This window comes from Musa acuminata, chromosome BXJ1-9 (assembly GCF_036884655.1).
Source record: "Musa acuminata AAA Group cultivar baxijiao chromosome BXJ1-9, Cavendish_Baxijiao_AAA, whole genome shotgun sequence".
NCBI classification, from domain to species: Eukaryota; Viridiplantae; Streptophyta; class Magnoliopsida; order Zingiberales; family Musaceae; genus Musa; species Musa acuminata.
This window is the reverse complement of record NC_088335.1, coordinates 10,614,959-10,632,899: the sequence shown is the minus strand read 5'-3', so window position 1 is coordinate 10,632,899 and position 17,941 is coordinate 10,614,959. Positions and strand designations below refer to the sequence as shown.

Sequence of the window (17,941 nt, the reverse complement as noted above, 5' to 3'; positions counted from 1 at the left end):
ATCACTCCGAATTGATGAAATCATGAAGCCTTTTTCGTTTTGAGTGAGTTTACAAAATTTAGAGAAACACTTGAAGCAATCACTTTTGTGAGCTAAGAAATAGGTCCAAGTGTATCTAGAGTAGTCATCCACAATCACAAAAGCATATTTGCTTCCACCTAGACTTGTTGTATCAATTGGTCCAAATAAGTCCAAATGGATCAATTGTAATGGTCTAGTGGTGCTAATTTGATTTTTTGGTTTGAAGCTTGTTTTTATTTGTTTGCCTAGTTGACATGCATCACATACTTTATCCTTAATAAACTTCATATTCGGAATCCCTCGTACTAATTCTTGAGATGAGATTTTAGATATTGTTTTCATGCTTGCATGACCTAATCTCCTATGCCAAAGCCAAGCATCATCATTTACGGCGGAGAAACACATTTCATTACTTAGTTCATCAAGATTGATGGTATAGACATTATTTTGTTTTAAAGCAATCATAGTCATGTTATGATTTGGTTTTTCAATAATGCACATATTTGATTCAAATCTAACGATATAACCTTTATCGCATAGTTGACTAATACTCAAGAGATTATGTTTCAATCCATCAACTAGTAAAACATCATGAAAAACTAAATTTGTTACCAATAGTTCCCTTGCCAATGATTTTGCCTTTGTTGTTGTCTCCGAAGGTGACGTACCCTTCTTCTTTGCTAGTGAGCATAGAGAAATGAGATGGATCTCCAGTCATATGTCTTGAGCATCCACTATCGAGATACCATCTCTTGCTCCTAGCTTATGGGTTTGTCTACAAAAGAGGATGATTTTTAGGTACCCATTTGATTTTGGGTGCCTCAAAAATTGATCCACTAACCTTGTTATTTATTTTTGAATCCTTTATAGTTCCTTTAGGAACCCATATTAATTTTTGTGAACTAATTTTCCTAAATGGACATTTGTAGGCAATATGTCCGGATTTGCAACAGAAGTTGCATTTCATATAAGAGGAAACATGTAATGTAGGTCCTTTTTTGAAAGTGGTAGGATTTTGATGTAATCCTTTTACAAATCCAATTCCATTTCTATTTGCGATGTGACCCTTGTGTGCAAGGATCATATCTAATCTTTTGCTACGAAACCTTAAACTTGTTTAAGGTTTCCTTAAGAAGCAAATTTTCATTTTTTATTGCTTCTAAATGCTTACACTTAGAGCATGGAGGAGTTTGAAGACTATCAAACTTATCTTGTAGCAAAGCATGCTCTTTCTTTAAAATACTTAACTTCTTGCTAACAGTTCTACATTCATCAAATAATTCATGAAAAGCGATAGAGAGTTCTTCAAAAGATAAATCTTCATTAAATAAATCACATACCTCTTCTCCTAAAGCCATTAGCGCGTAATGAGCAACTTGCTCGGTGTTGGACTCCTCTTCTTCGGACGCGCTTGAATCATCTCATGTTGCCTTGAGCGCATTCTTCTTTGATGTCCTCTTTTTGGCTTGAGGACAATCGTTCTTGTAGTGTCCCGATTTTTTGCATTCATAGCAAATCACTTGGTCCTTCTTTTGTTCAAATTTATTTTTTATATTATTTTTAAATGTGTTCTTTCTTAAATATTTTTTAAATTTTTGAGTCAAAAGTGCAATGTCATTGTCACTGTCCTCATCACTTGATGTTCCTTTCAAGTGGTCTTCTTGTGATTTGAGTGCCATATCCTTCCTGTTCTTTAGAAGGGGGTTCTCGAGCTCGTTATAAGCTTGACATGTCATTTCGTAGGTCATTAGAGACCCAATGAGTTCTTCAAGAGGGAATGCTTTAAGGTCTTTGGCCTCTTGAATGGCCGTAACTTTTGGATCCCAACTTTTAGGGAGGGATCTTAAGATTTTAGTTACTAGTTCAAAGTTAGTAAAATCTTTACCAAGAGCTTTGAGTCCATTGATGACATCCGTAAACCGGGTGTACATGTCTCCGATGGACTCACTTGGTTTCATTCGAAAAAGTTCGTAAGAGTGCACAAGGATGTTGATTTTGGACTCTTTCACTCGGCTAGTGCCTTCATGAGTGACCTCAAGAGTTCTCCAAATATCAAAAGCCGAATCACACATTGAAACACGATTAAATTCGTTTTTGTCTAATGCACAAAACAAGGCATTCATAGCCTTTGCATTTAAAGCAAAAACATTCTTCTCCGATTCATTCCATTCGCTCATCGGAAGAGAAGATTTTTGAAATCCATTCTCGATAATAGACCAATGCTCAAGGTCCATAGAAATGAGGAAGATCCTCATGCGAGTCTTCCAATATGTGTAATCCGACCCATTAAACAAAGGTGGTCGTGCAATAGAATGACCCTCTTGCATGCTAGAGTAAGCCATCTCTCTTGGGTATTAAACCAAATATGAGAGATAACCTTGCTCTGATACCACTTGTTAGGATCGGAGCGGCACTGGGGGGGTGAATTAGTGCAGCGGATTAAAACTTCGGTTTTAGAAAAATCTTTCGTACGATAAGAACGGAACTTGAAAAGTTTAACTTGAAAGCGTATTCTTAAAGTTGCACAGCAAGGGTAATAAGTGTAGGGAAATCATGGGGGGCGACATCATATGCGCAGCGGAAGAACAAGAAAACAAAAATCCCCGATTCCCAAAAAGATGTTCGTCGTCGTGCGAAGATTGGTGCGCAAAATCCGCAAAACACAAAACTGCGTATAGAGATTGTGTTACCTAGGGAGATCGTATATCCCTATTTCCTTGCAGATCCTCAGGAGAGGGTGAAGGAGGTCAAGCGTCCTCCTCTCTAGCGATGATCCACACAGCAGGGTTGCGACGACGCTCCTCAAAACTCCAGGCCTACTCTGAGGTGGAGAGGGAGAGGAGAATAGGAAAGGCAAGCAAAGACTCTAGCCTATGAGGCTGTGAATCCCTCCTATTTATAGAGATCCCGTGTCAAAAACCCTAATGGGTCCTTTTCCCTAGTGGGTATTGGATCTGCATCCAATAAGACAAGGGCTCCGTCGGATATCTCATATCCGAACCTCTACTCATCGCAATGCCTACCATATGTGTGTGACCCTCTAGGCCCAATATCGAGCTGGCCGTGAGTCATACCTGTCAGAACTCCTTCTAACTAAGTGAATTATTATCTCTGTAATAATTCACTCGACTCATCGACTACGGAAGTACTAGGCCACTACGCCGTAGTCCCCAGACGATACAGGGGAATCCAATCCATTGGACCTGTCTGTCCTCAGTTACCATGTACCTATAGTCCCTCATCCATCTAATATCCCAGAGACCGTATATCGAGCATGGTGTTGTCAGACCCATACGGTTTCTACTTGAGTCTCGCTCTAATCGGATTCTCCCGGAGAACTCTTTCTCTCTCAACCCGAATGACCCTGGCCAGGGATTTGTCTGAGCAAGAACACATGGGATATTCCTCTCATGATACCGAGAGTGGATGATCCTCTATCGACACTCAATAGCCCTCGTAAGGTCGACTACCACTCCCAATGACCAGCTGTACTAGATCTGGGAACAGCCAAACCTATAAGTCTGGTATCAAAGAGTGGAGCACTCATACAGGACATCCTTGGTGTCTCAAGTCTAAGAACCAGATACACCACTAGGACTACGGAATCGTTGTCTGACAATAAGGCATCATCAACCATCCAGCATTCCGTAAGCGGATCAATCAGTGAACTCATTCTCCAATGAGCACCTGTACTGTATCCCTAGTGTCCCTACACGAGCAGCTATGAGACCAACTGCATCCATCATATGGACGGGTATACAGCACACCAGTCTATCCGGTTATCACGATGTCCCTCTCGAGTAACCTATGACCGGGATTATTTAGGATATGTGTTTAAAGGTGAATCGATCTCATTATCGTGATCTCATCACGATCCGATTCCCATTGCACAAATCCAAGGACATCACTATACATATGCATTTATGCAATAGTTATAAAGTGATATACGCCAAAAATATAATAAGCAAAAGATTCTGTATCAAGTCACACGTGCCATCACTCACGTGATTGGCTTGCTGGGCACTTATGACTAGCAATAAGAAACTAAAGCAGTAAGAAGGTATGCAATAATGTAAATGACAATAATAAAATGCAAACCAGAGATTACGCCGTTTTAGAGTGGTTCAGTCAAATGACCTACATCCACTTGCGAGGCCCCTCTTCGATGAGACTCCCACCTTCCACTAGCAAGTCTCTTGAAATGGAAGGGTAAACACCCCTCTTACAACCTTTTACAAGCAGCTCAACCTCTTACAAATTTTCAATAAGAAAGAAGGAGGAGAACTCTCTAGCAAATTGAAAACAAGACTTGCTAAGACTTTCTAAGACTTTTCTCTTAATCAAAATGCTTCTCAAAAGTTGTAATCTCAGCTGAGATTTGAGGGGTATTTATAGGCCTCAAGAGGATTCAAATTTTGGGCTCCAATGCTGGAGGTGCCACCGCCCAGCCAAGCGGTGCCACCGCCCAGCGCTCGGGTGCTGGACGGTGCAACCGCCCAGCCAAGGAGGTGTCACCGCCCAGCTCTCGGGTGCTGGGCGGTTCCATCGCACCGCCTGGCTCTCCGATTCATTGGTTTGGCTTAATTTTAGCCCAAACCAAATCTGACTTTGGGCCCAGTTGGCCCCTAACCAGGATATAGGATTATCTCTTAATCCTAATCCTAATTACAAGTGAACTACATAACACAAAAACATCCTAAGCAAGTTTTCAACCGCGAACGTCGAGTCTTGTTCCGGCGAGCTTTCCGACGAATTCCTTCCGACGGACTCCCTGCAAGCTCCCAATCTTTGTGATGACTTTAACGAGTAGCCGAGCCTTCTCGGTGATCTCCGCGAGCCTCCGACGATTTCTTCGGCGAACTTTCGACACGTTCCCGATTTCTTCTCGGTTGGTTTCGGTAGCATCTCCGATGATTCTTCGGTCTCTTAAACGTCCATCGAGCTCGACTCCGGTATCCTTGCTTTATGTTTTCTGGTTATCGTAGTTAATCCTGCACACTTAACTCAATAATATGGATTAGATCAATTAACCCACCAATTGATTATATCATCAAAATCCGAGATTCAATAGCAACCAATCTTACGAGGGCTATTGAGTGTCGATAGAGAATCATCCGCTCTCAGTGTCATAAGATGAATATCCCATATGTTCTTGCTCGAACAAATCTCTGGTCAAGGTTATTCAAATTGAGAGAGAAAGAGTTCCCTTGTAGAATTCGATTAAAGCGAGACTCGAGTAGAAATTATATGAGTTTGACAACACCATACCCAATATATGATCTTTGAGATATTAGATGGATGAGTGACTATAGATATACTATAACTGAGGATATATAGGTCAAAAGGATTGGATTCCCCTGTATCGTTTAAGGACTATGACATAGTGGTAAGGAAATCTAGAGATAACATCACATACGCAGCGGAAGAACAGTAGAGTTGCGGCGACGCTCCTCAAATCTCTAGTCCTAATATCGAGCTGGCCGTGAGTCATACCTGTTAGAACTCTTTCTGGCTTAGTGAATTATTATCTCTATAATAATTCACTCGACTTATCGATTGCGGACGTACTAAGCCACTATGTCATAGTCTCCAAACGATACAAAGGAATCTAATCCATTAGATATGACTGTCCTTAGTTACCATGTACATATAGTTTATTATCCATCTAATATCCATGAGACCGTATATCAAGTATGGTGCTATCATACCCATATGGTTTCTACACGAGTCTTGCTCTAATCGGGTTCTCCTAGAGAACTCTTTCTCTCTCAATCCAAATAACCCTGGCCAGGGATTTGTTTGAGTAAGAACACATAAGATATTCCTCTCATGACACCGAGAGTGGATGATCCTCTATCGACACTGAATAGTCTTCGTAAGGTTGGCTACCACTCTCGATGACCAACTGTGCTAGATTTAGAACTTCCAAACCTATAAGTCTAGTATCAAAGAGTGGAGTACTCATACAAGACATCCTTAGTGTCTAAAGTCTAAAGACTAGGAACACCATTGGGTAATGGAACCGCTGTCTGATAATTAGGTATCATTAACCATCTAGTATTTCATGAGCGAATCAATTAGATTCTCCAATGAGCACCTGCATTGTATCCCTAGTGTCCCCACATGAGCAGCTATAAGACCAATCGTCTCTATCATATGTATGGGTATACATTACACTAACCTATCTGATTATCTCGATGCCCATCTCAAGTAACCTATGACCAGGATTATTTAGGATCTATGTTTAAAGACGAATCAATCTTATTATCGTGATTTCATCATGATTTGATTCTCATTACACAGATCCATGGGTATCACAATATATTCATGCAACATGTAATATAAAATAATAAAATATTAAAATATAATAAATAAAAAGAGTGTATATCATGTTACACGTGTCATCACTCACATGATCGACTTGTAGGGCACCTATGACTAGTAATCTCCCACTTGATCTAAAGTCAATCACTTATGTGTCTGATCCCCATCAAACTCCTCTAATGCTCAAAGACAATATAACATAACGACTTTGTTAGTAGATCTGCAATATTATCTTTGGATGAAACTCTTTCCACTACTACATCTCCTTGGGTCACGATCTCTCTAAGTAGATAAAACCTCCTCAGAATGTGCTTAGACTTCGGATAAGACCTAGGTTCCTTCACTTAAATAATCGCTCCGTTGTTATCGCAATATAAGGGAATCAACTCTTTATTGCCTGACACAACTCCTAGATCTATGATGAACTTCTTCAGCTAAATTCTCTCCTTTACTGTCTCTACCGTAGCAATGTACTTCACGTTTGTGGTTAAGTCAGCAGTAGTATCTTGCTTGAAGCTCTTCCAGCATACTGCTCCTCCATTCGAGATATACATATACTCCGAATTCGACTTACTATTATCGACATTGAACTGGAAACTCGAGTCTGTGTAGCCTTCAACCTTGAGGTTACTACCTACATATACCAATAAAAGATTCTTAGTCCTTCACAAGTACTTAAGGATACACTTTACTGCTTTCTAATGCTCCAAGCCTGGATCTGCTTGATACCTACTCGTGATACTCAGAGCATGCGCTATATCAGGCCTGGTATATAACATGACATACATAATAGACTCTATCGCTAAGGTATAGGGTATCCTATCTATGTTCGCCCTTTCTTTAGGAGTCTTTGGAGACATACTCCTAGAAAGCGATATCCCATGTCTCATCGGTATAAGATATCTTTTGGATTTTCCATGCCAAACCTTTTGATAATGGTGTTTGTGTGCCTGGATTGGGACAAGCTAAGCATCCTCTTGGATCTATCTCTATAGATCTGAATCCCCAAGATATAAGATGATTCCTCTAAGTCCTTCATGGAGAAGTGTCTAGATAACCAAGATTTTACTGTGGATAACATTTATACATCATTCTCAATGATTAGAATGTCATCCACATATAACACCAAGAAGGTGATAGCACTCCTACTTACCTTCCTATACACACAAGACTCATCTTCGTTCTTAACGAAGTTATAAGATCCAATCGTCTCATCAAATCTTATATTCCAATTTTGAGAAGCTTGCTTCAGTCGATAAATGGACCTAAGTAACTTATACACCTTATTTAGGTAGTCCTTAGATACGAATCTCTTAGGCTGTATTATATACACCTCCTCCTCGAGGTTGCTATTAAGGAACGCTGTTTTCACATCCATCTGTCAGATCTTATAATCATAGTATGCTACAATAGTCAATAGAATTCAGATGAATTTTAGCATAGCTACGGGTGAGAAGGTTTCGTCATAGTCAACACATTATCTTTGATGATACCCTTTAGCCACTAGTCTTGCTTGAAGATTCACTTGTAATCGATGGGTACAATACCCTTGGGTGCATCAACTAGGTTTCAAACCTTATTGGAGTACATGGAATCCATCTAAAAATTTATGACTTCTTGTCACTTCCCGGAGTCTATACTCATAATAGCATCCTCGTAAGTCTAAGGATCAATATTCTCAATATCCTCTTCTCTAATATGTCTCACATATCTTTCAGGAGGATGAGATATTCTACCGGACCAACATAAAGTTGGAACTTGTGTGCTAGGTACCTGAACTGACTTGGGTTGTGGAGTGATGCTCAACTCTATCACACTCTCATTGTCTTTATCAAGAATGTGTTCTTTCTCAAGGAATTCTGTTCTCTTGGCTACAAAGACATTTTGGTCATCGGGATGATAGAAATAATACCCACAAGTTTCCTTGGGGTATCCCACAAACTTGCACCGCTCCATCCTCGATTCCAACTTATCGAGATTGTATCTTTTAAGAACAAATAGACTATAGATACACAGTAACTAATGACAAATAGATCTAAAGATGGTAGGGCTACTGCCCTCTTGTGCTACCACACCTAGCGCCATTGCTACATGTGCAGTCACTATAGATGGCAAGGCTGATAATTAAGGTGGGCTGCCACCCTCCATAGTGTTGTCATTCTTCAATCGTTGTCCATCGCAACTGTCCTTGCCCATCGTAGCCACTATCCATCGTAGGGCCTACAACCATCGCCCTCAATAAGGCCGCCACACTTTCACTTCATCACCGCGAATAGTCGCCACACAATAGCAACTCTTAACAAGGCCGACAACTCCAGTAGGCTATCGCCCTATACTACACCATCTCAAACAATAGGCCATCGACGGTAATCTATCAACCAAAACAACAATGTTTTTTCGTTCACAACTTCTCTTTATATATAAGGAATCTTGTATTAACGACAAATAAGCGAAAAGATAGAAGTGAGTGCAGACTTGATTGAGTTGCATTAAAACAAACATATCATATGAGGTAAGTGTCATATGATTAGAATAGTAACACCTTTTATAATGATAAGAACAAATCACATACAAAATAGATTTAATATTTTTACTATCTAAGTTAATTTTTATTTTGAAATATTTAACTCTAATACCAATTGTAAATATAAAATCATAATCATTTTATTATTCAAAATAAATTTAATGTTAGAATCTCGAATCAAATAATAATAGATTATATGTACCTTTCGATATTATTCAAAATATCTTTATTTGAATCGTAAATGTACTTTATAATTCAATCCATAGAATGCAATAACACAAAAAAAAAAATAGACTCGCTTTCTTTTCTTTTCTTTCATACGATCACTATAAATAATAAAATAAAAATTGAAAAGAGACAAAAATAGATCATGTATCGCAGTCACTAGAAGATCCTATTTGTTTATAAGCAAGAACAGAAGATAGTAAACAAAGTAAAACATTTGTTCTTTTTCGAAGAAAAGATGGTAAAATAATTTGTGTTTCAAGAGTGCCAGCAACCTAAATGGTCTCATCATCATAAAAGGAAGTGAAAAGAGAAGAGTCAAATAAAACACCACTTTTGTCATGGATATGCAATTCTTTTTCTCAAAATCAACACAGGCTGGACCCTGAAGCAGCCAACAAGTAGACATAAACATCGGGAAGAACTCACTAAATAAGAACTAGACATAAACATCGCCTATATATTTATAGGCGAGAGTAAAAAAAACCAAAGATAAATGATTAAGAGAGACTTCTATCACAATCAAACTGAGAAGAATAAGCTCAACAAAAGGTAAAATAATTTTTTTTTTTGAAAGAAAAGATGGTAGAATAATTTGTGTTCCATTTCAAGATTGCCAGCAACCTGAATGGCCACATCATCATAAAAGGGAGTGAGAAGAGAAGTGTCAAATAAAACACCACTTTTGTCATGGACATGCAATTCTTTTTCTAAAAATCAACGCAGGATGGACAGTGTACAAATCTAAAGCAGCCAACAAAAGAATTGTGCAGACATGAACATGGGGAAAAACTCACTAATACGTTTTCCCTCTCTTGTTGCATAAACTAATTATATCTAACACTTCTTCTCCAGAAACATGTATTTAATGCTCCGTAAGTAAATCTTCATTTTGATCACTCAAGTTTACTTATTACCTCATAGGAAATTAACATACAACTCCACTGTATTATTCTCATGCTTGTTCAATTTTTGTTACAGCAGCTGATGCTGTTTGACGATTAGCTGCGCGTATAGTAGCTCATTCCAAGAATCAGGCACCCCAGGCAAGCACCAATGACTGCAATCCTGATATCTCTCAGGCGATCTCCTCTCCTCCTCTGTCAAATTCTGCTTACGGTATATGGAAGGGTGGGCATCCTTCCTGTAGTCAGTCAATGTCGTAATATTTAGATAACCAACAGGGGTTTTCATTCCCTTAATTACTGATTCCAGAACAGTCATCTTCCATGGATAGGATGAAAGATATTTCTCATTCTTGATGGGTTCCGTCTCCTTGTCGCATTGCCCACCAGAATTCCATCGGCCACCACTAAACAATTAAACAGACTCAAATTTTAGCTACCGAAGCATTTGATGCTAAACCCTGTAACCGAGGCAATGAGGTTCATGAAATACCTGAAATGGGTGACAGAATAGCCTCTGAAGAAAACTAGGGAATTCTTGGAGTTTACATTGGCATCCACCCATTTGGCCCAAGTGTTGAGAGCTTTGTGAAATGCATTGACGACATTCAAGTCACTGTAAATATGGTTGCCTTCTTGATAGTAGTCTTTCCTGTTTGGAAATATCGTATCAGGAAACCATGCAAATAATACAAGGTTTGATTGTGAGACACTCTTGGTTACCCTTTTGAGGTCTTCTCATGTGTCCACCAGTGCCCTGTGTTAAAGACAAGAACATCTGCATCCTTGTACTTGGCCGATGATCTCTCGATTATGTCAAGCCTAAGTGTCTCCTTTTTGTTTCCATTGCTTCCGGGCGTCTCCCATTCCTGAACAAGGAACGGCGAGCGGAAGAACTCCACGGAACAATTGAAGTCCTAAACAGATAAATAGAAACAAATATTTCAATCACTGAGAAGATCATGAAAGCAACAGGAAAATAGACTAGGAACGGAGAAGAACCTCAAACACAAAAGAATAAGAGCCCTCTGTTCTGAATTCATGCCTGCCAGAGGCCTCAAAGACCTTCCTTTGATCCTCAATAGAGTTTCTCAGAATACAAACTAAAGACTCCCACATGTTTCTATTCAGTGAGTCACCAACAAACACCAGCCGTTTTCCTCTCAATCTCTCCAACATATCAGTTGCATTCAATCTAACACAGATATGAGCAAAACATTCAAGTCAGTTGACACACAGGAATCAAGCACATCAAAATCTATAATTTCTAATATTTCTCACCTTGGAATGCTGCAGCCATTAGGCAGCCAGCGGAGCTTCTGGTAAGCCCGATCAGGCCGGCCATTGTGATAACAATCAAAAGGTTCATCGATGTGAGGGCAGGACCCCTCAGGATAGAGTGGGTACGAATCATCTTTCACCCACCTTCCTTGAAAAATATCACAACCTTTCATAGCATTGATCCAATCCACCTGTTTCCTTCCATCACCACCAGAAGTTGGTGCTGACGAACCATTTCTTTTCACGAGCGAATCTGATAAACCTGAAGCCCCTTCCTTATCCTTCTTTGGAGTAGCTCCGGTACTCTTTGTAACTGAGGGAAGCCCACTGCTGGATTGGTTATTTGCTGCAGCTCCATTTTTAGGAGCATTAGTACCTGATTCCTTACCATTTGGGGGGACTGGACTTGCTTTCGAAGCAACCCCTTTTCCCGTCTGATTCTTCACTGGTAAATGCCCATTTTTCAAAGAGCCTACTCCAGTTGCAGTCTCATTATTCTTTAGAGGAGCTCCAGTTACTGTCAGGTTTTTCGCTGCCAAGATTGCATCTTTCTTAGAACCGTCTTCGACCTTAGTCTGATTCTTCGATGGCGAATCTCCAGATTTTGGAGGACCAACTCCGGATGTAGTCTGATTCTTCGTCGTCAAGGTTGTGGCTTTCGCAGAACCAACTCCATCCTTTCCTTGATCACTGGTCGAAATCCCGTTTCCTCCCTTTATCGTGTGGTTCTTCATGGAATCTCCACCTCCCTGCAACCCGCTTCCACTGGCCGTGCGATTTTTCTCCGCAACACCACTTTTCGGCAACCCAATTTCACTTGCCGTCTGGTTCTTCGCCGCCAATCCCCCACCTTTCTTCACCCCCACGCCCTCGACCGTCTTGTTACTCCCGGAAACTCCACCTGCTGCACTCGTCGCATTACCCCCCAAGATCCCGCCTTTCTGGGCCCCACCGCCGTCAGCCGGCATATTATCCGGCGAAGGCGCCACATTTTCCAGCGACGGCGGAGGAGAAGAAATGGGGAAGATGTAGGAGACAAGGGAGGATATTTGAGATCTGTAGGGAGCGGTGGAGACGTTGGCCGAAGTGAAGAGGCTGTTGAACCAAGGCGAGGTCTTTTCCGGTGGGCAGAAAGCTAAGTAAGCACTGAAGGCCACAAAGGCGAAGGCGGATCCGTATAGGAAGACCTTGGTCCTCCGAGTCCTGAAAGGACAGAAGAGTGCCTTCAAATCTGAGACAACGGCCGAACTCTGCGGAGGCTTTGCGGCTTCCTTCATGCCGCAGAACAAGAGAGCGAGGGAAGACGGAAAAAATTGGAAGAATAACGTAGTTCTCGGTGGCTTTTAGCCTCTCCAGCTTCAGGCAACGCCGAGGAGAAGTGGGAAGATAGACGGCAGGGGCGAGTCTAGAACTCTCCGCTGCCACAGAGAGTGTGAGAGTGCGGTGGGTCTGCAGAGTGTAGTCTTGCGATCATTTAAGAACTGCAACCGCGTTCCGAGACTGGCATTCGTATTCCCGTAATATTACTGTTCTGCCACACTGTTTCTCTTCTCATCGTCGGGATTGAATGCAGTCTCCGTTCCGATTTGGATCCAACTCTTTTGATCAATAGAAAAGAGACAAATATTCAAAGATTTTGTTATCTTATTATTAAGTGAATAAAAGCAACTCTTCCTGCCTTCTCTTTTTAACTACATATACATATATTTTAATATATTTGTAATTATTTTTATGAATCTATTTTGATTTTTTTTTTATACACGGGTCCGATGGCAATTGGACAGCCTCCTATCAAATCTCCGTAAGATTGTCAATTTAGGAGAACAATCTAAAGTCATAGATGTTGGAGTAATCAATTGCGAGAATGGCAAATGATATCATGTCGAGGCCCCCGTCGGTTCTCGACAGCAGTGGGACAGCAATTGCCGCGTGGGCCCCCTGCAATTTCACTTACCCCCAAAAGCCAGAGAGAGAGAGTGATGAGTGAAAGCACAGCCTCCTCCTTATGATATGGGTAGGCTTCAAGAGGACGTCGGCTGTCTTCTTGGAGTGAGTAATGAAGGGGGACGATGAAATATAGTGGAGGAAGAGATGGAAGGCATTGACATCGTGGTGTGTGAGAATAAATAAGCTGTGGGGGTGGTACTACATGGTCTATCCGTACAGGTGTGTGTCTCCCTCGTGAAGCCAACTGTACTAAATGTTGTTTCTTTTTATTTGTGCTCTTGTAAGTGTGAACTCACATTTCAGTGGTTCGAGTCGATGTTGCGGAGATCTCTTTTTGTGTTTCCGTCGGAAAGACTATATTAGAGCGCATATGATAAAACTTTAAGTTAGAATTGATTGAATGAGATTGAAGTATCGATCAAAATGAAGATAATGTGTCGATTTGTTAATGATGATGCATTCGGTCGAATATGGATGATATATTTTTTAAATGATGATGATAAGAATTTATATATCATAATCTCACGTCAAAAAGACTGAAGGGTTTGACGTGGGATGATAATAATTCACGCTGACAAACGAGATAAAATTGGAAAATGGAATGATAATTAAACCGCTATATTCAAACAGTAAGAAAACATTGGTCGGCAAGAACAAATGGGCACCTCCACCTCTCTCTCTCTCTCTCTCGTGGTGATGTAATTAGCACTGAATGGTAGTGATGGGGGAATGGCATTCTTTCACGCGTGGGGTAATTTTTCGTAAGTGGATGGGGAAAGGCATGGCATCGGAGGGTGGTCGCATGTCGAGTTGAAGTGGGACAATTAATGACCGGTTGACGACGAGGGAATGGAGGTCGTTGACATTTGGGTCGCACACAATCGACATTAATGATGAGCACGAATTGATCCATTCGTACATGTGAATTGACAGGATCGATTGTTCGAATGACGTGGCACCCTTAAGTTTGAAGATAAAACAAATTTATGTAGGCATATATACTAACACCAACATGCCAGATTTAACAATAATAATAACATTAAATAAATTCTTCAAAAATATCTTTTTTTATTTTTTAATAGAACTCTTCGATTTATTTTATTCCTGCATAGTATCTTAAAAATATATATATTATCCTTAACATCTATTTCATCGTATATCGTCGTCTTCGTTCTTCATTATCATCTTTCATCATCGTCTCTTTGGGGCCATCATGAAATACCTCTTAACAACTTCAGCTCTATTCTTCATCTCTTGCTCCCAATGTCTCCTTTGTGCTCATGCCCTCGAGAAAAAAAGAAAAAAAAAAGAAAAGACAAATACTACTGAGTGAAGATAGTAGGGTGAAGACAATGATAATGGCAACAAGAAAGATAGAGATGACGAGAACGATAATAAGGAGCCTCGATAGGCCTATAAGGACAAAGGAAGGAGGCGAGATGGAGGCAACAAGGATGGTAGTAAATCCTTCACGAGTGGGATAGAGGTGGTGAAGGGTCTCATAAAGCTTACGAGGACGACGACAAAGACGGTGGAGGTGACCATACGAAGGCACTCATGATTGGGTGAAGGCGACAAACAATAAGGAGGGGCGGAGGCGATGAATATCAAAGTTAAGGTGAGAGATATACTCTATCTTTCAAAAAAATAAAGGGGTGCTCTATTGAAAAAAAATAAAAAATTAAGATTTTTTTATGTCATGAAATTTTAGCAAACCTCACATACCTATTTTCTCATGCAATGAAAGTTTTTTTTATAAATAATAAATTATTAAGGTAAATATCTAACGAGATTATGAACATATGTTGGTGTCATATGTCAATTTCATATAAAATTATAAGTCTTCGATTTTAAAATTTTCTTAATCATATTCCCCTTTTTATTAAATATCTAAAATATTCTTTATAAAAAAAACACAATTACAATATTTTTTTATAAAATTGTAATTAAACTTTCGATAATAAAAAAAATGAAAATTTATTTTTTTGGAGCGGCACTTAGCATCTTATTATGGGGCATCAAGTCGTGGGGCCCGTCGCCCTTTGAACAGGGGCAGGACAATCACGTGCGATGCTACGATGGTTTCATTTCGTACATATGTTGCCCAATTAAATTCTTATAATTTTAAGATGTTGGATTATATATACATATCATGGTTTGATTCGAATCAAACCGAATCAGGTCAATAATTATAACGATTTCAAACCGAATAACAAATAAAATGCAATGAGCCCATTTCGAATCAGTAAAAAAAAAAAACTTAAATACATCCATAAATGATGAATTTATATTTTTAATAATCTAATAAATGGTTATTTATAGGGATACTTTTGAAAAATAAAAATAAAAATAAAAATAAAAGGATTAAAATAGTTGATCTAGTTTGAAATCAAAATCATAATGGGAATCATTAAGATAAAATTGGAACCATTGGTTTTGAATTGGAATCAAAACGGATTAACATCTATTCGATTTCTATTATAAATTTAGTAGCACCGAAATTATTATTGTTTTGAAATGGGGATTAGGGTTAAGAAAGAGAGACTAACAAGCAAAACTACAAATACCTTTTCCTTCCGAGTCTAATCACTCTGAGATGGTTTGGGTGTCTTCCTCCCGCTTAAGATTGCCATCATTGTGGTGATTTTTTGCTTGGTTGAGTAAATTACACCGATGGTGATGCTGCCTTTAGAGGCAACTATTTGCTCAAGCCAAAGTCAACCACATTATCAAGCCTCAGTAGACAATAGCAAATGGTCAGACTCCCCTTTACATTTTCATGGTTCACCAACCACAAAACTTGCCATATGAGAGAGGGGAATGAGGCAATGATTCATAAGTATTAGCGTATTATATAAATATTAATTAAACATAGGATGAGAGAGAGAGAGAGAGAGAGAGAGAGATGATATTTAAATTTATGATTTGGTCTCATCCATTCACATAAAAGCAAAGTGTTGGAAAAACATGTATAATTCTTTTTTTTTTGGGTTCCTCATCAAAATATTAACTTGATATCAAAATATAAATATAAATCATAATAACATAAATAATAGAACAATAAATCAATCACACAGTGAGATCAAATTTTTAACATAGAAAACCCAATACGGATAAAACCACAGGATCGTAGTCCACTTCAAACTTTCACTATCAATAATAATGATAATATATTTATAATAAATCTTTTTTAGAATAATCAGAGGATCACATTGATATCAAGAATATAGATCTTGGCTCAAGAATATCATATCATCGTCACATAGGATGAATCTCGAGAATTTTAGGTCTCACAAAGTGGGTATAGCAAGAAAGTACCTCAGAGAGAGTAAACTACAGATCAACACCATTAGGATTGTAGAGCTTGTTGCAAGGATTATCCGTATAAAATTTGGGTCAAAACTGATAATGTTTAGCCACTGATCATCAAACAAAAAAACTCAAAAAACTATATTTTCTCTCTCCTCCTTCTTTCTCTGTTCGTTTCTCCCTCCGTGCTCTGCCATCGCTATCTGTGTATGCTCTCGCATCTTCTCTTTGCCCTCGTGTCTTCTCAAAAAACTATATTTGCCCTCGCGTCTTCTCTTTTTTCTTTTAATAATTAATTTGGGCTCAAAAGATCCAATTGTCCAAGCCCACATATGGGTTGGACTCAACAATTCTCTCACTCCAACTTATAAGGTGAGCTATACCAAATCCGCTCTTCGCTTACATGTTTCAAGCTTCTCCTTAGGTAAAGACTTTGTCAACATATATAATTCATTCTCATTATTATACACCTTTTCCAACTGTAATTCTTTCAACTCAAGCATATCACGAATCCAGTGATATCTCACATCAATATGCTTGGATCTAGAATGATATGTTGAATTCTTAGAGAGGTGAATGACACTCTGATTGTCATAGTAAATAGTATATCTTTCCTGTTTCAAGCCTAATTCATATAGAAACTTTTTCATCCATAAAGCTTCCTTGCAGGCTTCAGTAATTACTATGTATTCTGCTTATGTGGTTGATAGAGTAATACAATTCTGTAACTTAGATTGCTAAGAGACTACTCCCCCTGCAAATGTCATCAAGAACCCCGAAGTGGACTTCCTAGAATCAATATCGCCTGCCACGTTTGCATCTATATACCCTTCTAACACAGGTTCATCATTGTCAAAACATAAACATAATATGAAAGTACATCTTAGATATCTTAATATTCATTTCACTGCTACCCAATATTCCTTACTAGGATTAGAGATAAATTGACTGACAACTTCAACTGCATGAGCTATATCTGGCCTAGTACAAACTATAGCATATATCAAACTACCTATTGCAGATGAGAAAGACACTCTGGACATTTCTTCTTTTTCTTTCTTACATGTAGGACATTGTTTTGAACTAAGCTTAAAATGACCTGCAAGTGGAGAATAAACTGCTTTGGCTTTACTCATGTTGAATCTTTCAAGAATCTTTTCAATGTAAGTCTCCTGAGATAGCCAAATCTTCATTTTCTTTCTATTATCCTATCACAAAGAATCTTAATGCCAAGCATTTGTTTTACCGATCCCAAGTCTTTCATGGCAAAAGGCTTACTTAACTCTCTTTTAAGTTTTTCAATTTTACTAGTATCATGGCCAACAATCAGCATATCATCAACATATAGCAGGAGAATAATAAAATCATCATTTAAATTTTTTTTCATAAATACACAATGATCAGA

General features: G+C 39.0%; 1 protein-coding gene across 1 annotated transcript; it reads right to left on the bottom strand.

Moving 5' to 3' along the window:
- Positions 1-9,876: 9,876 nt before the first annotated feature.
- On the bottom strand, positions 9,877-12,741 carry LOC103998023 (protein trichome birefringence). Its single transcript, XM_009419387.3, has 5 exons — positions 11,281-12,741; positions 11,002-11,194; positions 10,723-10,916; positions 10,493-10,651; positions 9,877-10,406 (listed from the first exon to the last, which is right to left on the bottom strand). The coding sequence occupies exons 1-5, from the start codon at positions 12,555-12,557 to the stop codon at positions 10,070-10,072; spliced, it is 2,160 nt and encodes a 719-aa protein (XP_009417662.2). The 5' UTR covers positions 12,558-12,741; the 3' UTR covers positions 9,877-10,069.
- Between the last annotated feature and the right edge of the window lie 5,200 nt (positions 12,742-17,941).

What these genes read in the sequence shown, in the direction of transcription:
- LOC103998023 (XM_009419387.3), bottom strand. Translation starts at nt 12,557, where the DNA reads ATGAAGGAAGCCGCAAAGCCTCCGCAGAGTTCGGCCGTTGTCTCAGAT. An exon ending in CTTATTCTTTTGTGTTTGAG is followed by an intron (nt 10,917 to 11,001) that starts GTTCTTCTCCGT and finishes TTATCTGTTTAG; the next exon opens with GACTTCAATTGTTCCGTGGA. An exon ending in CATGAGAAGACCTCAAAAGG is followed by an intron (nt 10,652 to 10,722) that starts GTAACCAAGAGT and finishes ATTTCCAAACAG; the next exon opens with GAAAGACTACTATCAAGAAG.